Source organism: Cladophialophora psammophila (assembly GCF_000585535.1).
Source record: "Cladophialophora psammophila CBS 110553 chromosome Unknown aczJe-supercont1.3, whole genome shotgun sequence".
NCBI lineage: Eukaryota > Fungi > Ascomycota > Eurotiomycetes > Chaetothyriales > Herpotrichiellaceae > Cladophialophora > Cladophialophora psammophila.
This window is the reverse complement of record NW_006912924.1, coordinates 14,511-38,037: the sequence shown is the minus strand read 5'-3', so window position 1 is coordinate 38,037 and position 23,527 is coordinate 14,511. Positions and strand designations below refer to the sequence as shown.

Genomic DNA, 23,527 nt, shown 5'->3' with positions numbered 1-23,527 from the left:
TCCACTGTTGGGAAATAAGGCTGCGGTCAGCAATGCATAGGCGGCCAATGCAGTCAAGGGACCATGCAAACCTCAAAAGTACACGGGAGCTGCCGATTGAGGCACCTCGTGCAGGATAGAAGCTCATGGTGGTCCTCTCGGTTCCGGCGGGCTCTACCCGCATCACAGGCAACCCTCGCCCTGCGACATTCATCGCAGCTAGAAAATTGGACTCGGCGCGGAACCATCTCTCCTTGTGACATGATTGCATATGCGACAGCTCGTGGGTCCTCAAAGGCAACGCCGATGCATGAAAATTTCAGGAGGAAGAAGAACAGAGTTGTTGAAAATGAGGCAATCAGTTGAAGTCGGGCAAGTCGAGCCATTGCTGCCAAACTTTTGCGGGAGGCGCTAAACTCAGTTGGCTAATAGCGTGCTCTGCCAACCCCCTTTGGTGCCTAGGCAGTACTCTAACCCCGCCTAGAAAAAGTTCGATAGGGATAACCCGGAGGCGAGCAGGGGGTAGCTTTGCGGGGGCTAGTGGGCAGAGCAGGCCCGTGACCCCCAGCTTGGGGCGTTTGTCCTTCAACCAAGGGTCGGAACCATGCTCCGGCTTCTCCTTCGAAGTAGCTTCCAACGAAGAGGGTCTTTCTTGATTCTGTTTCGATGTCAGAAGGGTTCATCAGGAAATCCATTTCCACATGATGAATGAAGGGCCAGGTTAGCCAAGTAAGTCGGCGTGTCAGGATAATCCGCTCTAAACGTCCATTTCCTCGCCTCTATCAGTTAATTAGACCTACACAGCATCCTTGAGATAATGGGCCCCCGGAAGCTTCATGCCAAGTGCGAGTCGTTCTCTGCCTTGCTCAAACCACGCAGCCTGCTTCAGGGTCATCCAGTCCTCCTGGGTCTTATACAATGGTAGCTCAAAATCGACAATTTCCTTAGCGACATAAAGAGCCCGTCCTGGTCGTATGAGCCACGATGAATGCATGAGGAATGGAGTAATAGAAAGCTTACCATGAAGAGTGTCGTCCGCAGCAGCCACACAAAGTGCCTCAGCGACTTCTCGAGCCGTGTTTATGGGCATGGAGCCCCATATATCGCTTGCTTCTGAGCTAAACTCGGTTTCTTCGTCCCGGGGTCAGTCCTCTCTCTCACTGGCATGCTCATCTAACAGAGAGATGTCGTACCGGTCATCCATGGGGCAACCAGATTTACCCGCACGTTCGCTAGCTTCGTCATCGCCGCAGTGGAGCGCATCAGACCTAGCAGCTACATTTGAGAGGTAATCAACAAGAGTTGAAAGGTTCAGACATAGAGGCCTTACCGCATGCTTTGCCGCACAATACCGTACGATAGGCGGCGAGGCGAAATAGCTTTGTTTGGTTCAGGGTATATCCTTCGTGGACACAGAGGCGTACGTACGATGCTGCAGACCCAGTAATAACCAACACACCTCCGGGAGGGGGGTTTCTTGCAAAGTAGTGCAGGGCAAGTTTGGCGGCTACGGGAATTGGATCAGCTCTACTCTCAGGTAGGAATCTACTGCATGAGGTACTTCTCATGACTCCGTTCAGATTGACGTCAATGATGCTGAGGTCGGGCTCCTTCAACAGTCCATTCCCATCAAAAGACTCGTCGAAGAGGAAAGGGGGCCTTTCCGGCGCGCCAGCATTGGCCATGACAACATCAATTGAGCCGTAATTTGACTTTGCGGCCTCGAAAAGGTCTCTAAGCGACTCCCAGTTGGTGATATCAGTCTTTTGAAAAATACCGTTCCTAGGTCTCGCGTCAGCCACGGACTCTTCATGTGGCTATTGCCCGGATGCATCCAGCAAGGGCTCACCCGCCGATCTCTTTGACCAAGGATTCACCCCTCGCGACATCTAGATCTCCAACGACAACATTTGCCCCGAGACCTGTCCGTATAACTGTCAGTCGATGCTGATCTTGATTCATGCCGTATTATAGGTGGTAGTGGTGGTGATGGTGGCCATCATCGAACCATGAAGCATCAAAACGGTCTGCCTTCCTATGCCATTTGATCCGCCTAGACCGCGAAGATCAGTCCTCATCCGCGCTGGAGACTACGCACTGTTCCAATACCTGTAATCAAGACGGTTTTCCCCTTCAACTTTGCCAATACATCAAGTCGAACCTCGATCTTTGCCATGGCCTCTAACAATACTTGATTGTGAAAGGCTAAATTTCAAGTGAAGCTATGTTGGTGTGACACTTCTAAAGCCCCGAATATCCAGCCCTGTTGAATCTTCCTAGAAGGCTGCGATGGCTGGACTTCCCTCCCATATTTCCTAATAAGGAAATTGTGGGGGTTAAGGGATACCAAACTTTTTTTTTTATGAGCTTCACCGGGAGTAATAATCATGGCATTGAGCCTGGCTAGACTAGAGAAGCCGATTCTGGAGCCATCGGTGGAGCCCGGCCACGGCGCTCTTCTCCCCCTTCCATCCGTGACCCCAGAACAGAGTAATAGACTTCCAACCTGACCCATCACACTGTAGGGAAATCTCATTTGCTTGTCTACTTAGCGAAGAGCGCGGGGTAGAGAGCATTTTCTCGGCACTCAGTAATCGCCCCCAGGTCCATGTCCCATCTGCACAACCAATTGTTGTTCAGAGTTAGAATGGCCAAACCTGCCAGACCCTGGAGCCTACATCATATGCAACTGCGATGATCTTCACGACATCTTCCCTTCTTCACACCCAGATACCAAAGCTCGCCTTCCTGGGACCACTGACATTACGGCGGATAGAAAGATGTCGCCAGTGACTGGGGGGAGGGTAGGGACTATCGTATTTGATGAGCAACCTTCGGCTGATCGACAACATGCCTGCAAAGTATGCTCTAAGACCTTCAAGCGAAGTGAGCACCGTCTTCGTCACGAACGTGCTCACACCCGAGAGAAGCCATATCATTGCAGATACTGTCATAAGCGCTATTCCCGGAGAGACCTTGTTGTTCGCCATGAGAGGACTTTGCATTCCTCAGAGTATACCTCGGTACATGCCGCGAAACGTAACGGTGGAAAGAACAAACAGGCCAGGGATGATGACTCGGAGGGAGCTGATCCAGAGGACACAGTGCCGGTCTCCATGGAGGCGAGATCACCAGAATCCAACAACCTGCTAGATGAGGACAGTTTGGAACATGTCACCCCATCTTCTGACACCCTGCTTTTCTCCGCCGACTTATATTCTTCTGCCAGCAACCAACACTCTCACTTCGCTCTTGCAGCGTCTACGGCAGACGCAGACGGTAACTCCGTCAAGGAACTCTGTTCGGGTCATCAAGGAATCTGCGAAAACACTAATGTACCTGCTTTGTCTGATGTATCGGCGATCGTCAACAACCAGCAAAACAACTCCCCTTCTGTTCGGCAACCGGGAAACTCACCTATGCAGGGAGGATCACTAAATCAACCTGCAGCCAACACAGCTCTCTTATCGCAAGACATCACTTTTGCGAACCTCGATTTTTTTGAGCCGTTCCTAGGTCTTCCGTATGACGCTTCAGACTTTTTAGGCCTTCAAAATGAGCTCGGACATCTCGAGACTGTCTCAAATTTGCCCCAACTAGGAAATTCGGTGTCGCAGCGTACAGATTTTGTCTATCACAGTCAGGACCTAGCTGGTAACATTGCACTGTTCGGTTCGCACACTTCACTACCAAAAATGTCAGCATTAGGGACGACGATGCCTCAGACACATTCGCAAGCTCATAACTTGCCATTAAAATCAAATTTGGTCGAGGATCCAACTAAGTTGTCCGACCCATCACCTACCTCGACAACATCCTCGCTATCTAGTCTTCTAGAGGTGACAAAGCCTGAACAGGTCAAAAGAACCCACTTCAGAATCACTGAAGAGACAAGAACGGCACTTTACAAGGATCTGACAACCAGGTTGAGCCAAGACGAGTTGTGGGAGTATGAACATCCAGAGGCGTTGGCATTGGAAAAATGCTTGCGCAGCTATGTTGACGCCTTTCATATACATCTGCCCATTCTTCATGTTTCATCGCTAACAGTGGAGGAAACATCAAGTCCACTGATTCTGATCATGTGCGCGATTGGAGCATTGTACCGATTAGAAAGGAAATTAGCCATCAGTATGTACCGCAAGGCGTCACAGGCGTTCGATCGAAGTATGTCGGCTTGGCTGGCCATAAATGAGTCTTTGGTGGTTATTGAAGCATTCAACCCACAATCCGAGGAGATGTCTCAGCCAAAGTCTCTGCCCCTCTGGATGATGCAAGCCCGATTTCTCCTTGCTGTATTTGGCACCCTGAATGGCAACGCAGGCTTGATCAAGAGAGCTTTTGGATTATTGTCGGCCCAATGGACGGTGAGGATCCCTGTGAAAAACATAGTCTGTACTAAACATTTCGCAGGACTGTCACTTGGCCTTGACTTCCCTGAGCGTTCGTCGGAGTGTCAACGACACGAAATGGGAGGATTGGATCGTAAGAGAGTCATCCAAGAGGTTTAGTTTCTCTTGCCTAAATTTAAGGGTCTTTTTTGACCGATTGCATCAGGATCTTCTACGGCATCATCATCTTATCCCATATGCTCAGTACCGCTTACGGTTTTTGCCCCGCATTTTCAGCTGCACAAATTGCGACTCTGGAAATGCCTGGTGATCAAGACCTCTGGGATGCGCCTTCAGAGAGGCAATGGCTTCTCCTGAATCACAATCAACCTCGAGGAACACCGTTGAGTCTGGGAGAGGCGATGTCTAAGCTCATGTACGACCAAACTGCGAGAGAGATTCCAGAGACCTCATGGAAATGGTCCCCATTCGCAACTGCTGTTGCTATGTACGCAGTTGCGACGCAGATTTGGTATATCTCCTCGGCTAAAAACCTTGGAATATTGCCTGGAGATCATGGGAACCATACCATATTGTCTGGCCCCGGAGATATCATGGAGACCGAAGCCGCTCTGAATAGGTGCAGAGATCTCCTCATGAGCGCAAAGAATGCTAATGAGGTTACTTGGAGTGACGACGACGGGCCCATGCTTTTTAACTGCATGGCCGTTCTCCGGGTTGCGTACAGTCGCGCTTGTATGCTCACTGCAACTCTGGACCGGTTTATCCTGCTAAGGGAAACACGTGGTGAGATCGTGGATGCCATCTCGAAATACTTATCCATCGACCAACCTCGCAGTGAATCAATCACAAAGGCTGTGGCAAGATCGGTTGAAGGCCTTTTTGTCCCTGCTCGGGCGGGAGTGTTGTTGACGCTCAAAACCGCCGCACTGACGTGGTGGGTGGATCATGCCATCGCGGGTTGGGACACAGGTGAGTCTTTTTCCCACCCCAGGACAGGGAATCCAGCTCGAGCTGCAATCTAAAATATACCCAGCTCTGTTTGTCACACGCTGGATCCACGCAATTGAACAAGCGGAGCTCTCCCACGATTTTGTCAATGACTCGGAGAGACAAACTATAAAAATGGTACATCGCCTCATGACAGAAGCTCAAATCCGATTTACAAGTACCGAGTCTTTAGCAGCAGCTGTCACAAGGTTTTGGGCTCCATTTTTCACCGATACGTGGGTCTGGGGAGGTAAGATTTATGCCATAATATCCAACCTATCCTGTTCGCGCTGTTGGCTTGTTGCTGTTTTCAGCCCTTCAGCATGGCTGATTCCGAGCTTGACCATAGCTCACTGATATCCACCATACCTATCGCTATTATTGGTCGCATGAAGCTGACGTGCCTCTTCAGTCACTCCACGGATTGGCTTTGTATTACAAGAGCTTGCCAAAGCCTACGAGGCTTCGAGATTGCGGGTGCATAGCTAGGAGGCACAAAACGTGTCTCTCTTCGGATCGGCATCTCCGTTGTAGCCTCCCGTGAATAGTATAACGACCAACAGAGACAGGATCGAAAATGCGACTTCTTCCTCTTCTTAGGAAGCACGGCTCTGGGGAGAGTTTCATCCCCCCGCAACTCGGCGCGAGTGCGGCGAATGCGCCATGCTTGTGATTGTGAAGAACTGGGAGTTTTATTCGAAAGGATCTGCGTTCAGAAGCCGCCTCTGGCCCTCGTCGACATTTCTGCTGAGCTCTTCGCCCATCCATTGAGGTTGACTCTTAGCCAGAGAGTCTTCGAGCTCCACAATCTCGTTGCCGGCAACAAAAAAAGTTTTGCCATTGATTTCAGGTTGGATGATTGGTAGTAGCAGCGCAATCGCGATCCCAGCTGGGGTGTTGGCCGGCAGGTTCTCCCACAGATCAGTGAGCGCCTTGGGAACCATTGGGGTGGCTGTCATCAACCGATTAGTGTCAATTTCAATTTCACCTGGGGAGAGACAGGGCGCCTGTGTCTTTACCTGTGAACCACGGAGCAACAGTATTGATGGTGATGTTGGATTTTGGCAAGTCTGTTCGCAGGGAGCGCATTAGGCCCAACACACCGGCTTTGGCAGTCGAATACAAATAGAGAGGCGGTGTATCAAGGAACGCTGCCGCGGAAGATGTGAGGACGATCTGGCACTTCTTTCCTGCCTGCTTTCCGAAGTAATAAGCTGCACATTTGGTCATGTAAATGTGAGCTATCAGATTGATTTCCAGAGTATCCAGCGGTGGAGCTCGTAACAAATTTGTCATAGGATCGATTTCGTGTTGAAGGTGGACTTCGCCAGAGTTGACCCCCGCATTGGATATAACAGCATCAATCGCTCCAAACTTCTCCCACCCAAGTTGGTAGACCCGAATCAAATCGTCCCAGTGTGCAACATTCGTTTTCTGGAAGATGACATTGCTGACGATACAAAGGTCAGCCCATTCACTTGACAATACGTTGTGCAGTGAGCTCACGAGTTGTGATTTAGCTTTTCCGCAAGATCCCTCAACGGGGCTTCACTCCAATCGGCCAGGATCAGGTTCGCACCATTGCCTTGATTCCTCATCAGTAACTTGGCAGAGGCTCTATCAGAGACAACTCACGGTGCGCCAACTCAGCTGTTGCTCGTCCAATTCCAGAAGCACATCCTGTTATCAGAATAGTCTTGCCTTTCAACGATTTCAATTGCTCCTGGTCAACTTGGTAAGTCGTCATGGCTACTGCGGAGGAGTATACTCAACCACGTCGGCTTCTTCTGGTCGTATTTGAGAGGACACACCTCCACCCTATTAGCCGTCATCCCATGTGTCTCATGAGTGCGTGCCTCTGAGAAAGTGGTGGGGTGGTCCGCAAGTAGAAATTGTGGTTTTCAGGATCTCTACCTGAGAAAGACAGCCACCTCCACATTTCCCTTGTTAGGTCAGCTCGAACCTGGAAATACTCATTAGGGAGATGAAGAATCATTTGGTATTACCACAATAACTACGGCGCCTGGAAAGGTCATTATCATAAGCTACAGAATTGCTTGTTGTATTGGATGTGTCGAATGAACAAAACATGACCTCGCAACCCTCTCTCGTCCAGCTGAGCAAGCTCGCTGCATCATGTTACAAGCTGGCTTTGCTCTCACTGCTGCTTTTTCCGCTAGGTCTGCTCGGACTGTATCTCTACAACACACCCACCACATGGAAGGTGCTTTGAGCCATGGCTCGCACCAAATTTGTTCCTGGCTGACTGTGAACCTTAGGACAGTCGAAGAAAGCACCTACCACCCGGTCCCAAAGGATATCCATTCATCGGCAATCTTCTAGACCTCGCAGACTCGGAGCTCGTTAGACACAAGGCAAGGCAGTGGCATCAGCAGTTTGGGGATATCTTCTACACCAAGATAGGAGGCACCGACTACATTTGGTTGTCATCGCCCAAAGCCGTCAAAGATTGCCTCGACAAGAAATCGAATATCTATTCGTCGCGTTCGCCGGCACCCTTTGCTCAAGATGTTGCGAGTGGAGGGAAACGCCAGTTGTTCATGGCGTATGGCTCTGGATGGCGAAATTTACGTAAATCGAGCCATGCGTTGCTCAATGCTACGAGCGCCGTCAAGTATCAGCCAATTCAGGATTTCGAGTCGAAGCAACTTTTGTCCGATTTCCTCGAGACACCAGCAAGATTCTACGAGCACAATCGCCGGTATAGCTCCTCTGTAATTATGCTGCTTACATATGGGTATCGGCTTCCAACCTGGGAACATCCTCTGGTAAAGGAGATTTATACCGTGCTCGACAATCTGACCGAGATGACAGCCCCCGGAGCGCATGCTGTGGATAGCTTCCCTTCCTTGGCCCACCTGCCTCAATGGCTCTTCGGTAACTGGAGGTCACAAGCTGAGAAGGTCTTTGCGCATGATAGTAAGGTGTACATGGACCTTTGGCAGACGCTCAAGAAATCTGTCGATGAAGGCACTGCAGCTGAATGCTTTTGCAAGGACTACTATCTGAGTGATCCTCGTAAACATGGTATTGATGATATGCAGGCAGCGTACATGTGCGGTGGGCTTGTTGAAGCAGGATCAGAGACCACCAGCACGACTTTGAACAATTTCGTCCTTGCCATGATCCTCTTTCCAGAGGCAATGAGAAGGGCACAGGAAGAGATCGACCGAATTATTGGCAGTGATGGTCTCAGGATGCCGACATGGGATGACGAGCTCAGCCTTCCTTATACCCGGGCATTGGTCAAGGAAACTCTTCGATGGAGGCCAGTCAACAAGTTCGGAATGCCTCACTACACCAGCGAGGATGACTGGTACGAGGGTTACTTCATCCCTAAGAACTCAGTCGTGATGCTAAATTGGTGGTGGGTGACATGAAGGCCCCCGCTTTCCCCCTCCCGCCGGACGTATGTTCAACTTACTGACTACCTCTTCCTAGGGCCATCCATATGAATCCTGAGCTTTACAAGGACCCGGAAATCTTTGAGCCCTTACGATACCTCGACAAACCACTATCGGCGGCAGAATACATCAATGCAAACGATCCTTTTGAGCGAGATCATTTTACATATGGCGCTGGTCGTCGGGTTTGCCCTGGAGTCCATGTGGCCGAGAAGTCGCTCTTCATCAATGTTGTCCGGACATTGTGGGGGTTTGATATTAGAAAACCTACGGGAGCGGACGGGGAGCCCATCGAGCCTGAAACGACCATGATAAGAGGATTTCTCAGTGTCCCCAAACCATTCAAAGCAGACATTTCGGTTAGGTCACCCAATCATGCAACCACCATACGCAAGTCGTTCGAGGCAGCAGAAAGAGAGGGCATTAAATTTTGTCGCCCAAAAGCAAGATGAAAATGTGGCTGACATTCACTTAGTCGTGCAGGACGTTGATATCACATCTACAATAAATCTCATGCATTGTTTATTGCCACTTAAATCAACAGTCATCCCACTTCTGTTGCTCGATTCAGTTTGCAGTAGTTGCAAGGTCTCGTGGAAAAATTGAGGCAGACCAGGACGTGAGCTGAAGGTCATTTTCACCCATGGACCGATATATTACAGCCAGGATTTGTCAAGCCTATCTAGGTTAAGTAACGGAAACGAGCTGGGTAGACGTCTCTGTTGTCTTCGAGAAATCCATTCCTTTACTAGTAGGACGTCAACACCCCCGGACAATCGCAGTAGTTGCCATTGATCCATGTCCTAAGTCACGAGAGAGAATGATACATTAGCCTTAATCAAGTCATCATTGGAAAGTGGTAAAAGAGGCAGACATGGGCCCGCCTTAGATACGACCCCTTCCGCCTGCAGCCTCGTCAGCTTCCAACGCAGGCAGCAGCCGAGTGGTCAGAAAGACAAAGGTTTTCTACATAGCTACAAAGTCTGGTGAGAGCTACATTAGCAGGGAACTGTCTCTGACGACCATGGTCTCGTTAAAAAGGGGCTCTTGCGGGTGGAGGTGATAGGTGACGGAAATTGGGAGAGTCAGCTGGCGGACAGAAAGGACGCCAAATATGGGTTGCCACGTCAACACTCGCCTGGATCTTGAACTTTCACCCGTAACCGCGATGTGATGAGACTGACCATCAAATCCAACAATATCGGTTTTGACGCAAAGCAAAGTGATACGTTGCCCACGTAAGCCTTGGCTTGGCTTGAACCTTGCCATTGCCAGCTCTTGAGAACACAAGAAGTCTGTTCTACCTTAGCGATTGCTACAGCTTATTGACATGAGGAAAATGTGTATTTCTTAATATTCTCACAATTGAAGCCAGATCAGCGTGTGGCCAGGAATTAACGCCAACCATGTACCTTTCTCCAGGAAGAGAGGCAAAGACTGGTAAACCATGATGGAAACCGTTCAGAGGTATTGACGGTCAGGTCGGGACACTCTGCATCGGACGAGGTTGTGGGGTGCTCTTTCATGCTGACAAGAAAAGAAGCTAGTACGGACTACATGATAGTACAGGCGTGTCTCACTACGACAAGGCTCCCAGTATGGACTGGGTGTCAAGAATGGGGATCTTCTCTTCTCCACATGCCAGCCCCAGACTTTTAACCCCGTCATCATCCGTTGTCCCCCTTAAAATTTGACGGCAGCTCAACCATGCAGGCGGCGATTCCTGGAAAGATTATAACACATCCAAATGGCCAAACCACTCATCTCATCATTGACAACTTCACGGACCCGTGGCTGCCATGCGAAACCATTCTAATCCAGCACGGATTTGCTCGGCATGCCGCCTTCTGGTACCATTGGGTGCCTGTTCTTGCAAGAAAATATCGGGTTATCAGACGTGACGCTCGTGGCCATGGACACTCTAGTACACCAGATGAACGGACCTACGATTACTCTATTGACACGATCTGTGAGGAGATAGTGGACACACTGGACCAACTTGGGATTCGTCAGGTTCACTTCCTCGGAGAATCAACCAGCGGCATGGTCGGTGAATTCTTCGCATGCAAGCATGCTGAACGAGTCAAATCTCTGATCATTTGCTCCTCTCCGACGTTTCTGCCCCCGCAGGCTCTATCGTTATTTGCATTTGGCCACAAAGACTGGCCGACGGCTTGCCGTGAGCTCGGCTCGAGGGGCTGGGCAGAGGCATTGTCCAAAGTGCCAGGTACGGTTTCAATCCAAGATAAAAACTATGTGGACTGGTGGATAGATCAGGTTGGAGTATCATCGGCTGAGGGGCTGGCCGGTTACGCCAAATTTTTATCTTCTCTGGACTCGAGGGGAGTCCTTTCACAGATCAAGGTCCCGATGCTCATTCTTGCTCCAGCAAATAGCGCGGCAACCAAGTTAGAAGAACAACGAGGAATCAAGCAATCCGTTGAACAAGCTCAACTCGAAGTCATAAGTGGAAAGGGTCACGAGATCTACGTGGAAATGCCTGAAGCATGCCAGAAGGCAGTGCTCGCATTCCTTTCTCAGATAAAATAATATCAGCTGTACAGGACTTTTTAAAATCCACGCTCTCCTCTTGAAAACACAAATAATAAGCAGCCTTTGTGACAGTCTCCTCAAGACTCGATGCATCGCGATTCTGGCTCTCCTTCACGCATCAGACTTTCGCTGAGGCTTTGCCTCGGTGTGGCGTTCCTGAAAGGGAAATTGTGGAGGTTGGAATGTGGGTAGAATTCGCGGTTCCATTACTAGGTGAGGCCATGCAAACGGGACTGCTACACGCGATCTAGGCTCCTAAGGCACTCAGAAATCATTTTTTATGGCCCTGCAGGGTGTGGTGATCGGCAAGTTGTCAATTCGAAAGTATATCGAGCCGAGAAATTGCTCCTGGATAAAAATCCGCGCCCGCTGGTAGAGCTGAAAACTTGTTCCCCTTGCCTTAGTGAAAAATATACCATCGGGCCATCGTCGGTAATTGCCAAACTCATCCATCATGTCTTCGATACCATGGATCATAGTCGTTGGAGCAGGACCTGCTGGATTGTTGTTGTCTTTGTTGCTTTCGCAAGCCGGGATACCAGTCCAAGTTCTGGAGAAGTCAACCAGCTTAGATGAGCAACCACGAGCCACTCACTATGGCCCACCAGCAGTCTATGAGCTACGACGATCGGGCGTGCTGGACGCGATCCGCGAACGAGGATTCCACCCAAACGTTGTCTGCTGGCGCAAACTTGATGGCACGTTCCTAGCTGGACTCGATCATCGCGTCCAGGAAGACGATCCGGACCGTATGATCTGCCTTCCACTCAACCAACTGGGCCAGATACTCTACGAACGCCTAGTCCAGCAGCCGAACGTGACTATCTGCTGGGATCACAGGGTCATTGCCATAGGGCAAGATGAAAACAATGCGTGGGTGGATGTTGATACACCGTCGGGCACGAAGAGGTTCTCGGCGCCATATATCGTGGGATGTGACGGCGCAAATAGCCAAATCCGACGTTCGCTATTTGGGGATTCGGAGTTTCCGGGTAAGACTTGGGACCAGCAAATTGTTGCTACAAACGTAAGTGTGAAAAGAGCTTTCCACTGACAAAAAGATCTTTTTGACCCTGAGAGGCAGGTATACTATGATTTCCACAAATTCGGCTACGATGATGCCAATTTCATCATTGACCCGACTCATTGGTACATGGCCTCGCGCATATCAACGGATGGGTTGTGGCGCGTTACTTATGGCGAGAAGGTGGCTACTCGAGAGGAGCTGCTAGCGAGACAGCCAGCAAAATGGCAAGAAATGATTCCAGGACACCCGACTCCAGAACAGTACAAAATTGTCAACTTCAGCCCCTATCGGGTGCACCAGCGGCTAGCACATGCCATGAGGGTTGGGCGTTTTCTTCTATCTGCCGATGCGGCTCATCGTATGTTATTTCCCGCTCTGAAGTGTCCGAAATGTTGTGCTTATTATATTGACAGTATGCAACCCATTTGGAGGTCTCGGTTTGACTGGTGGCATTGTCGACGTTGGAGGGCTATCTGACTGCCTTGTTGGCATCTACCATGGAAAAGCAGACGACAGCATCCTCGATATATATTCGCAGGTTCGACGACAGAAGTATTCTGAGGTTATAGATCCGATCTCGAGCAGCAATATCAGACTAATGTTCGACTCGGATCCGGGCACAGTGATGGAGACGAACGAATTCCTAAAGCTCGCAAAGCGATCAGAGACAGACAAGGTATTTGCGAAGGAAATGATGTCTGCGATCAATGTCATCAAATACGACTTTACCCAGCACTATCAGAATGCCTCTGCCGATGGCACAAATGGACAGGTCACACCAATTGCGGTTGCAGGCGTTACCGACTGATATTTAGCCCAATCCTGTCAACAGATGTTGTGTTTCTTATTGAGAAGCTCATTAAAATACATACCTGTTCCACGCAAGAGGGTTGGTGTTTTTTGCCATGGTCATCAGCGATGTATGACGGCGACTGCTTAGATTCATTGTGCCAAATATGTCCAAGCAGCATCCCCGTCTGAAGTCTCTTTTATGAAGACCTGGAACGCCTGCGCGTGGATGAGAGAAATTTCATCATCTGACTCTCCTCGTGTTTCCTTGATATAGGAATAAAACTCAAAAATGACAGTTGACGATGCTATGATGAACCTGTTCCATGAACACGATAATCCGATATTTCTAGTACTGAATCCTGGTCACTTCTTCACAATCACGTCTTATCAGAGCAGCATGAGCTTCGCTTCGCAACGAAACCTTGACGTCAAAAGGTGCGGTATGTTTCGTGAGCTGTGGTATGGTCATGGTATCAATTGGCTTCTCCGGAACCTGGGTAAAATCGAAGCAATAGAGCAGACGGGCGATTGCGATCCACACGTTCATCTCGCCGACTTTCCATCCAGCACAAACTCTGCGGCCTAAAAACGGGGTTAGTCAGTCAAAATGCTGGCTACAAAAGCTCTAGAGTGGTAAAGACAAACTCACCAGGTCCAAATGCCCAATGCCCTTTGAGAGGGCTAGCCAAATCGTCATTTAGAAACCGGTCCGGCCAGAATCGCTCAGGGTCTTCATACTCGTCCGGGCTAAGTGCTATAGCCCATGCATTCCAAGTGAAGACTGTTCCAGCTGGGAACCTATATCCCTCATACTCATCGTCCTTGATGAGCATCGTCGGTGCTCCAATCTCGGCGATGTTCGGGCGCCAGCGGAAACCCTCCTTCACCACGGCGGTGATGTAACGGAGCTGGTCGCGGTCCTCCCATTGAGGAAGTCGCTCAGCGTGATGCCCGCAGACAGCGTCTAATTGTACCCTGGCCCGTTCTACCCAGTCGGGATACGTGGCTGCTCCTGCGATGATCTGACCCAGTGTGACTCTCGAAGTGTCACTGCCAGCTTCCATCAAAGTACCAAAGACGAACAATCGCTGCGTCTCGCTCATTCCAGCCACCTCTTTCGTCTGAAGGAAAGCGGTGCCAAAACATTCTTTTTGGTTTCCTTCCTTCATCTTGCGTCTGAGTCTCTCTTCCTCTCTAGCATAGACTCTACCGAAAGGCTCGTCAGCAAATAATCTGACTATATTTTATCGTTGGTTGAAGCCTCGGGCCTGAGCTTGGCTACTTACTTCTTTGTCTTTTCGAAGATTCTCTCACCGCGAGGTCTCCACCATTGGAGTCGCTTTGGCAAGCGATCTAGGACGGGAAACGCATCCACGATATTGACGCCGGGCTGTTGGTTTTCTAGAAAAAGTTCCAAAGTTTCAAAGAGCTCGACGACGTCGGGATCGTCGAGAAGAGATCTCCTCCCAAAAATAACGCTCATAATGACAGAGTTCGCATATCGACCGTTAGCAGACCACCATCGGTCCGGCTTTTCCAGATAGTCCCAGAGCAGCTGCTTGGACTCCAGGTCTTCAAACGGCATATAAAGTTTTGTAGAGGTCAGGATTTGATGCATAATCTTACGCAGTGTCCGCCATTCCTCATTGTAGGGCATGAGCACGATTCTGGAATTCCCCGACATGATTCCTTGTGTCATGGGAAATGGCGGCCGTGACGAGTAAATTGCCGCTCGTCGCTCCATGAGGTCATTAACCACCCGAGACGAATTCAAGAATACCCAAGTCTGAGATCCGAATTGGCAGGTGAACCTAACAGTCCAAGTGATGTGAGTTTTGTTTCCCGTCTCGAAAATCCTGTGCCCGAGACAAGGCTGCTTGCTTACATCTCCCCATATTTATCTGCCAGCTTTTTAGCCCATGGCCCCTGCTGGAGTGCAGGTATCTGGAATGTATTGCCAAAAATGGGGATCCCTGGGACGACCGGAGGTAACTTGTATGATGCGTTTTTGCGGAATGAGCGAAACCAGCTCTGTGCGACAAAAAAGACCACAAAGCCGAGAATCAGCGTTCCTGTTACGTTCATGGCGACTATTGGATGATATTGATCGATGGTTCGTCTTAATTTTCTCTCCGAGTTGCAAGGCTGAGACGGTAAGATTGAGGAGGATATGCTAGTGGGATACTTCATATAGCCCACGGTGGTTTTTGCGTTAACCAGTATCGAGTCTTTGTGAGTGTCCGTTGACAGAAAATATTGCATTGACCCCCCACCTAGGGCAGAGATCAATGTTGGAAGTGGAGTTGGTTTTCAGTCAGTCGACTGGCCTTTGTGACAATGAATCCAATGCAGAGTACATCAAACCACCCCACATCCATCTCTCAGGGAATCTGTCATGATTTTGGGTGTTTTGGGCATTCATGGCACGATCAGACTGTGTACAGGGTTATGAAAGGCATATTTCGGATTTTCCATCTTCCGTCTCCTAGACACGAGTGGTGATTTTGTCGTGTTCTCGGCTCCGGGAATCCTTGTGTCTTGTAGAACGCGGAAATTGTGGGGTTGAAACTTGAAATCTTCGGCGGGGGCTGCGAATGACCAAGCTCCTCTTTATGTAAGAGCATTATCAGGTCCACTCTCTCTCACCAATCTCCACATTTTGGTTCTCTGCTTACAACTCTGAATTTTCCAGGTCCGCTTCCCCATGAAGCGCCCGACACGCCGGATGGTTTAGGCATCTCTCAACGCTGGAGATTCTTCGAACGTTTCCCTTCGATTCCTACTCCTGGGCTGGACGTGGGCAGCATTTTGCTAGAAGACTTGATCCCACTCCCAATGATGGCTCTTCGAGAGTTTCAAACCAAATTTATGCTAGCTGGCCTCTTGTGAGCCACCAGTCAATCACCATTTGGGCAGTCGACAATCTTCTCCCTGTCTTACTCGGGCCTTGGTTACTTATCGTGTTTTCTTTCATCCTTTATCATGATTTCCGGGATTCTTCCTGGCCAAGTTCTCGGGTCTGTAACATAGTAATCGGTATCTAAAGGGGCATATATGACGACGTTGTGGAATTGCACAATAAGTACGGACGTATCGTCTGTGTGGCGTCTAATCAACTCTCTATCATGGGCGAATACGTGAAGAAAACCTCTCTAGATATAGTTACAATGCGAAAAAGGCGACCTAGTACAACGTTGAAGATCCTCCTAACACCACCTTGGTGTTACGAACAGGCTTTTATGCGACCAAGGCAAGGGATAGACGGGGGAGGTGTTCCGAAGACTCAAGGCATATGACTAGACTACGGGAGCTAGTAACCACCCTTTCTGACACATACCTAGAGGTGTCACAGTAAACTAGATACGAAAAGCCGCCATGAATATGGTCTGCTGATGGACCATCTTAGAGTGAAGAAGAAGATGGCAAACGACGTAGACAACCTCGACAAAAAGTTTCCAGTTTGTCAGTGTCCTCAAGGTCTCCTATCCATGAGACGTATTGGTCGGGTCTTATCAAAACAACACATCCTCTGATCGAATCCACTCCATAGTTTTTGTAAGCATCACCGAAGGGCTCCAAGTAGGAATGGTCGTCTACAAATACGTTGTTGTATTCCGACATTTTTCTCAGGGGCGGAGGAAAGTGTGATAGTTCAACTTCAGTCCGGGGGCCAGAATGAACGGTGATAATATCGAACAAAGGGATATCTTCAGACGCATAGGTGTTCAAAATAGATAAAGGCGACAATAAATAGTCTGCGAAGGCCAAAACTCGTTCTCGTTGAGCTAGATCGATCATGCTGCCCGCGAAAATTAGTAAGCGCCACTGGCCGTTGGACGGAAGTCGATCCTGGAGATGCCATGAACGAGCATCGGCCTGGTTCAGAACGCGGTAAGAAGGAATTCGCATTCCTAAATGTATGCCCTTCGCAAGGTCCGTTTTCGATAGTACCTTAGTGGAATGATCATTCTTTTGATGACTGGTTTTGTCCACCAAAACTGATGGCGCATAGGTGACGGTGATTCCGGCCACAAATAACTTAGCATCCTCGAAGGTTTGCTTAAATTCCTCAAGGAGGCCGTCTTCCGCTTGATTGTCATTTGGTTCAAGCTTGCCGCTGAAGAGACTGGACCATTTACGGTCGAACTCGATGAGCTCTTGGGCCACTGGTCGTCTCTCAGCCTCGTAAGTTGCTAAGATTGACCTAGGTGCTTTGTGTTGTAGGACCTGAGCGATTTTCCACCCTAGATTGTATGCATCCATAAGCGAAACATTCATTCCTTGACCTGCTTTCGGGGAGTGAGTGTGGCAGGCATCTCCCAGGATAAAGACGCGGTCGAATTTTGTATACCGAGTACTGACTCGTTGCCCAATCTGGTAGGCAGTGAACCAGTCACAATAATCGTACTGTAACGTGTATGGAGTTATGATTTTCTGCGCCGCTCTTAATATATCCTCGGGGGTGATCTTGCTTCTGTCAATTCTTCCGTCCATATTGCGTTCGAGATCTTCGAGTTGAATATATAGACGAACAAGCTCGTTTTCTCTGGGAACCACCATTAAGCTTCCACTCCGTGCCGAGTGGATGGAGCATCTGCTTCGAATGTCTGGGAAGTCTGTCAGGGGGTGAATATCAAGGACTCCCCATATAAAGTCTGTTTGGTCCCCTTCCATGTTAACTCCAATCTGACGTCGAATCCAGGAGTGTGCACCATCGCAACCAAGGAGATATTTGCATTTGATAATCTCCTGAGTTCCAGCTTTCGCGATCGTATTTATCGCTTGATCCTCTTCTTCTGAAGTAGAGAAATTGGTGGAACGAAATAAGCCATTGGCTATAGTATGACCGAACTGCGACGGAGCTGACTCTTGCTCAGAAAGATGGCGAATTCGAAGAGTGATGGGATGGCTATCATCACCCTCGACCATAGACTCGTCGACTTGGAGTAAATCTGGTTGCATCCCATACTCCACATCCGGACCTTCACGCTCTTTTATGGCATCTTTCAAAAACCTTTCGATATATCCTTGATGTAAGACTGCTCCTTGAAAGCGTGACATATTTGGCGGACCGTCAGCCGTACGAGAACTTCGAAATATCTGACCATTACGATCGGGCTCCCAAAAGGAAAACTCGGCCATGGGCTGTGCGATTTTCAACACTCGCTCTTCGAATCCGAACGAATTGAACACTTCCTGTGTTCTTCCAACAAGTCCGTCAGCCTGCCCTGCGTAAACTGTCGCCGTCCGCTTGTCGATGATGCGGACGCTGAGGCCTTTGAAAGTGGACAGCCAAAGATTTGACATGAGTCCTGCGGGCCCAGCTCCCACAATGACTACATCAACTTCACTAGTTGGAAGCTGAGTGGGATGGTCCATATTGAAAGGGATAGAAATATCTGACCGGGTTTTCACAGCCTCCAGCAAGTAAATGGAGGAAAGTCTTCACTCAAAAAAAAACCCCCCCAAAGTCTCTAAGAGCAAAGGCGGATGTATTGTAGTTGCTGTCCCGCTGTAGGTGCGGAAGGGAGAGATTATTTATCAACAACCCTCTTTACAGTTGCCTATTGTATCAGGGTGAATCCATGCACCCTCATCTGCTCAAGCTTACAATTCGAATTTGCTCTCAAGGTTGAGAGTCGGTCTACCCTTACCAACTGTTTAACACCCCGCAACTACTATATCCGGCATTTACCGTAACGTTTGGATGTATCAGTGAAACGTGCTTTCCACCAGATAGTGAGGCCTCAACCTTCCCAATTCGAATATGATTGGTATTTGATCCGTTCCGCGGTGCTCCAACTTGTCGGACCGATGCATTTGCTTATCCTCGCTCTGCTCAAGAAAATCTTCCTGAAGTGGAGAGTTGCGCCTCCGCTGTAACCCACATAGCAACTTACAGTTACAACAACATAACGAGTCGGGAAGTGGTCTTCTCGGCAATCAGTACTTAAGAACAGCTTCCTTTTGTCCATTGGTGGGTCGGAATTTGAGTGGTAGCTAGTAGTTGTTGAATGCGCTCAACCCGCCGAACTATCCTCGATAGAGTATGTGGGTTGCTAGTTAGCAAACTTAAGAGAACTCCCACTTGATTCAATTGGTAGTGGCGAGAAGCTCGCGAATGCGACGACTTCTTCCTTATCCTTCGCCACCCCACTTTTCCTGGATTTGATTGCAACTCTTTTTAAATACTTTGAATTCCTCCCTCGAGCCTCCATTAGGCAGAAATTGGTACTGAATACAACCACCGTGTTCTATATTTGAAGACAACGACAATGGGCTTCCTAGGTATTCTTGAAGACACGAAACTTCCACATGTGCCGGCTTCTGTCATCCTTAATGAACAAATTGCACACTCAGAAACGGTCACCTCCCACCTGAAAAGAGGAAAGGGCAAAGACGAGCACATTGTTCTCGTCCCACAACCTTCTGATGATCCCAACGATCCGCTTAATTGGAGCCCTCTCAAAAAGCTCCGAGCCTTGGTCATCGTCTGTTTCGGAACCTGCCTATATGCAGCAACATTTAGTCCGCTACTTAACACAGGCCTTGTCGTGCTCGCTGTGGAATTTAATCGCCCGATTGGCGATATCACCCTGATATCTGGTTATATGCTGCTTGTTGCCGGCGCAACCGCACCACTTGTCTCTGCTTGCTCTCGCAAATGGGGCAAACGTCCGGTGTTCCTGGGTTCTGCGCTCTTTGGGATCGTCGGGTCGATTGTCGGTTCAGTTTCTTCCTCCTACGAAACCCTTTTAGCGGCACGAATCATTCAAGGACTCTCTGTTGCAGCTTACGAGAGTCTGGTTGTGTCCATGGTCGGCGATTTGTACTGTGTTCATGAACGAGGGAGCTACATGTCGGCGGTGCAATTCCTCCTGGCCAGCGCGGGAAACTTCTCACCTACTATCTGCGGACCGATTACGGAGAATCTCGGCTGGCGATACCTCTTTCACCTCTGTATCTTATTCACAGGATTGCAATTCATCCTCCTCTTCTTGTTCGTCCCCGAGACTCAATTTAGACGCGACCACCGGTTGGACATCGACGAGCTAGCCAGTGACAACCTCGAAGAACTTGCAGAAATCGAAAAGCGACATGCGTCTCACATTGAATCCCAGGAGATCCACAAGTTGGGAACGACAACAGGAGTCTTTTCCAGCAATGGACCTGGCCAAGAAAAGACCTTCCTTCAAGAGCTCGCCGTCTTCACGGGAAAATATTGCGACGATAATTTTCTTCAATTGGTCATTGCTCCCTTTGCTGTCTGCACCAATCTTTTCGTTCTCTGGGTAGTAGTCATATCTGGCTACGTTGTTGCAACCTATGTCGCACAGGCGTATGTTCTTGCTCAGATATTCACTTCTCCGCCGTATTCCTTGTCTGCCGCAGGTGTCGGATATCTCTTCCTGGGCCCTTTCACTGGAGGTCTCATTGGTCTTCTCGTCTTTGGCACGATTGCCAATCCAACGGCCAAGTGGTGTTCCGCAAAAAACGGCGGCATCTACGAACCGGAGTTCCGCTTACTCCCTACTATAGGCGGCTTGGCCGCCGGCGCAGGGTTGATGGGCTTCGGTGTCCTTTGTCAACAGCAGGCAAGCTATTATGCCACGGCGGTGCTGCACGGAATCACCATTTTCGGCATTGTCGCTGTCGCGATTGGCACCGCGGGGTATGCCTTGGACGCTTTTCGGGACATGAGCAGCGAGATCTTTGTCAGTGCGATTATTTTCAAAAACTTCCTCTTCTATGGCTTTAGCTACTTCGTAAATAGCTGGACGGCGACAAGAGGCCCTGCTTATGTCTTCTTTGTCTTTGGTGGGGTGACTCTGGGCCTGGTAGCAACAACACCTTTGGTTTATGTCTATGGAAAGAAGTACAGAAGTTTTTGGGCGAGGCATAATGTGATGCGAATTATGCACATCAAGACACATTCTGAGCTTTGAGCGTTTGTCGCTTAGGAGCTAGAAAGATACGGAGGACTTTCTTGTGGAATGCTTGATCGAATCCTGTGCAGCTACCGTTGTTCCAATGTATGGCTCTGATTGTCTGTTCGGGCTCTGGTTTGTCCAAGACAACTATTGGAAAGGATTCATACCAGTTCCACAACTCGGGTTGGATTTATTCGCTTGTGGAGGTCCAATTGCTTGCTGTGTCAGTCTGTGTGATGAAGTATCTCGTGCTGGTATACTTGTAGAAACGAGCCTGAAGCCACCCGACTCACACGCGGCAGACGGCTTGAATCCCATCGAGGCCATATTGGACAAAACCTTACCTTAAATGGCAGTTTTCCGCTCACGTCTGCTTGGCACTGAAGAATTCTTCACGCAAAGGGTCTTCTGAGCTCAGTGAGGCTCCGCTAAAGGCCCAGTCCAATCTCAAGTTCGACCGGCCTTCGCTCACCTTTTAGGATGAAACTGTATAAGGAGTTCGCGAGTAATCTTTTGAGAGTAAGTACTTTGATCAGCCAAGCTGACAAAGAGTACAGGGGCATCGGCTACATTCTTTGTGTTAAGAATCTAGATATATGGTTGAGAGTAGCGAGTCAGTCGAAACAAGTTAAGTCCACTGGAATATGGCAAGCAATAGCGGTGTCACGCATCTTTTGATAATCTCCGTAGGTTCCGTACAGCAGCGTCGTTTTGAGACCAAGAGCCAGCTGTGTCATGAGCAACGGCAGGCTGAAGTCAGCACAATCGCGTCTCCACTGCCGTAGGTACTGTGCGCCCAGAGAAAATGGCGTCTGGCCGATGCCGATCGGGCTGGCTTCAAACCGTTCTTGTTGAAAATGATCATACTTCTGCCATTGGCGTAACATCCAAATCATCCTTACGCGGTAGCCCTGTAATGCAGTCTTCAATAGACCGTTTCGACAAGACTGACTAAGTTTCGGGGCTCATATTTTTAGCTCGGGCTTCAAGCACGTATGCAATTGTCGCAGCAGAGAGCAGACCGTGTCTAACTGCATCATGGTGCCAAGCTGCTTGTGGAATGTAAGTCCCAAAGGCGGGGTGAACAGGACTACCTGCGCCCTCAGGTTAATCTTTGGTCATGGCCAGCCAGTATTGCAGGGCATTTTGATCTTCCCGAGTCTTGGATGGAGGAACCAGCATGCTGGTGAATGGTGGAATCTTAGACACAGGTCCTTCTAATTGAATAATCGAAATTTCATCTTCACAGTAACGATTGGCACGGTCGACCAATGGATCGAATATCCAAGGTTTGGGGTCATCTGCATAGCCGCCACAGATTCTTGCCGCAGAAACACAGCGTCGAAACTGTGGTTTTCGTTCAACACTGAGAGGGTCCGTCAGCGAGCGCCGGCATCAGTAGAGCCGATTGAGAAGAGGGTTTTACTACAGAGGAATGGACTTTAAGAAGGAACGCACCATTTCACGCGCCGGACCTGGCAAGTTTTACATCCCGATCTCACCTTATTGTGGGATCTCTTCACCCGCTTCGCAAAATCTCTTTGGAGCATCAGCGCACAAAGTTTGGGGATGGAGTTAAATATGGCGCTTACGCAGCAAAGCCCTTCACCAGGTTTCAGGCATTAGACACAGGGTTCCAGGCGAAGATCAATCGAAATACGCGCCTTTGTGCTTATTACGCAGTATCCTATGAGGTCTAGATCTGAATAAACATTAAAGTCGGCTTAGAACTGAGTGTGGAGATGTTGCAGAGTTATTTATTATGCGATAAGAACTTCAGGCCATCCTTGGGGAGGTCTGTAAACGAAGCCGCTGGGGATCCGTTAACTAATCACTACCGAGAACCTGGTACTCAGTACTGGGTACAACCTTTGGCTTGCCTTGGCTTGGTACGAGCAATACGAGGTACCCAGTACTGGGGTAGTGACGTGCAGCTCGGGATCTCGGGTGCCAAGCCCTCGCAAACCTGCACCTGGTGCCTGTCACATGATTTCGTGCCAAGCTACTGCATCAGCCCTGATCAGCCCTATTACCACTAATACCGACGAAGCCGAGAAACTATTAAACCAACATGCTGCAACAAGCCGCATTGGAAAATCTAGCATGACCTTGCATATGAAGAATGCTAACACTGTTTCTCTGGCTCTTTATAAGGTACGGTTTAGCAAGCTTTGGCGTTGAGCAAAAATCTGAACTAGGAATGAGTCTGTACAGCGACCGAACCAGAGATTTTGTACAACAGCGAATCCGCTTAAATCCTTTGCAGAAACGGCAACACCACCACTGAGAGGTCCCTGAGCAACACAATCAAGGCTAAATTAAGCCCCCTTAGCAATCGGTTACACCTCCCATCCTGCCTCTGGCGCAATAATTACAGTATTACCCGCCCATCTAGCGAAGTCCTCCTCGACTTCGGTGACACGCTGCCCACAGCCGAGTCTCCCTGCCCGATCTGTTACGGCAAAGAGCTGCTAGTAT

At 49.3% G+C, this 23,527-nt stretch overlaps 10 protein-coding genes across 10 annotated transcripts; 6 read left to right on the top strand and 4 right to left on the bottom strand.

The window, feature by feature from the left end:
- Positions 1 to 775: 775 nt before the first annotated feature.
- On the bottom strand, positions 776 to 2,155 carry A1O5_02207 (uncharacterized protein; the record flags this gene model as incomplete). The annotated part of the gene is made up of 9 exons (XM_007742823.1): positions 776 to 945; positions 1,000 to 1,110; positions 1,173 to 1,254; positions 1,310 to 1,358; positions 1,408 to 1,486; positions 1,541 to 1,761; positions 1,829 to 1,901; positions 1,988 to 2,032; positions 2,089 to 2,155. 9 exons carry the CDS (start codon positions 2,153 to 2,155, stop codon positions 776 to 778), a joined length of 897 nt encoding a protein of 298 aa, XP_007741013.1.
- Positions 2,156 to 2,829: 674 nt separating this feature from the next.
- On the top strand, positions 2,830 to 4,490 carry A1O5_02206 (uncharacterized protein; the record flags this gene model as incomplete). Its single annotated transcript, XM_007742822.1, has 2 exons — positions 2,830 to 3,018; positions 3,042 to 4,490. The coding sequence occupies 2 exons, from the start codon at positions 2,830 to 2,832 to the stop codon at positions 4,488 to 4,490; spliced, it is 1,638 nt and encodes a 545-aa protein (XP_007741012.1).
- Positions 4,491 to 4,630: 140 nt separating this feature from the next.
- Positions 4,631 to 5,810, top strand: A1O5_02205 (uncharacterized protein; the record flags this gene model as incomplete). Its single annotated transcript, XM_007742821.1, has 3 exons — positions 4,631 to 5,303; positions 5,368 to 5,571; positions 5,734 to 5,810. The coding sequence occupies 3 exons, from the start codon at positions 4,631 to 4,633 to the stop codon at positions 5,808 to 5,810; spliced, it is 954 nt and encodes a 317-aa protein (XP_007741011.1).
- Positions 5,811 to 6,013: 203 nt separating this feature from the next.
- On the bottom strand, positions 6,014 to 7,068 carry A1O5_02204 (uncharacterized protein; the record flags this gene model as incomplete). Its single annotated transcript, XM_007742820.1, has 4 exons — positions 6,014 to 6,273; positions 6,341 to 6,771; positions 6,828 to 6,906; positions 6,957 to 7,068. 4 exons carry the CDS (start codon positions 7,066 to 7,068, stop codon positions 6,014 to 6,016), a joined length of 882 nt encoding a protein of 293 aa, XP_007741010.1.
- Positions 7,069 to 7,410: 342 nt separating this feature from the next.
- Positions 7,411 to 9,198, top strand: A1O5_02203 (uncharacterized protein; the record flags this gene model as incomplete). The annotated part of the gene is made up of 3 exons (XM_007742819.1): positions 7,411 to 7,545; positions 7,601 to 8,709; positions 8,784 to 9,198. The coding sequence occupies 3 exons, from the start codon at positions 7,411 to 7,413 to the stop codon at positions 9,196 to 9,198; spliced, it is 1,659 nt and encodes a 552-aa protein (XP_007741009.1).
- Positions 9,199 to 10,453: 1,255 nt separating this feature from the next.
- On the top strand, positions 10,454 to 11,296 carry A1O5_02202 (uncharacterized protein; the record flags this gene model as incomplete). The annotated part of the gene is made up of 1 exon (XM_007742818.1): positions 10,454 to 11,296. One exon carries the CDS (start codon positions 10,454 to 10,456, stop codon positions 11,294 to 11,296), a length of 843 nt encoding a protein of 280 aa, XP_007741008.1.
- Positions 11,297 to 11,753: 457 nt separating this feature from the next.
- A1O5_02201 (uncharacterized protein) lies at positions 11,754 to 13,134 on the top strand (the record flags this gene model as incomplete). The annotated part of the gene is made up of 3 exons (XM_007742817.1): positions 11,754 to 12,326; positions 12,384 to 12,684; positions 12,740 to 13,134. The coding sequence occupies 3 exons, from the start codon at positions 11,754 to 11,756 to the stop codon at positions 13,132 to 13,134; spliced, it is 1,269 nt and encodes a 422-aa protein (XP_007741007.1).
- A 330-nt stretch (positions 13,135 to 13,464) lies between these two features.
- Positions 13,465 to 15,203, bottom strand: A1O5_02200 (uncharacterized protein; the record flags this gene model as incomplete). Its single annotated transcript, XM_007742816.1, has 4 exons — positions 13,465 to 13,700; positions 13,768 to 14,324; positions 14,405 to 14,929; positions 15,004 to 15,203. The coding sequence occupies 4 exons, from the start codon at positions 15,201 to 15,203 to the stop codon at positions 13,465 to 13,467; spliced, it is 1,518 nt and encodes a 505-aa protein (XP_007741006.1).
- Positions 15,204 to 16,520: 1,317 nt separating this feature from the next.
- Positions 16,521 to 18,497, bottom strand: A1O5_02199 (uncharacterized protein; the record flags this gene model as incomplete). Its single annotated transcript, XM_007742815.1, has 1 exon — positions 16,521 to 18,497. One exon carries the CDS (start codon positions 18,495 to 18,497, stop codon positions 16,521 to 16,523), a length of 1,977 nt encoding a protein of 658 aa, XP_007741005.1.
- An 896-nt stretch (positions 18,498 to 19,393) lies between these two features.
- Positions 19,394 to 21,064, top strand: A1O5_02198 (uncharacterized protein; the record flags this gene model as incomplete). Its single annotated transcript, XM_007742814.1, has 1 exon — positions 19,394 to 21,064. One exon carries the CDS (start codon positions 19,394 to 19,396, stop codon positions 21,062 to 21,064), a length of 1,671 nt encoding a protein of 556 aa, XP_007741004.1.
- Between the last annotated feature and the right edge of the window lie 2,463 nt (positions 21,065 to 23,527).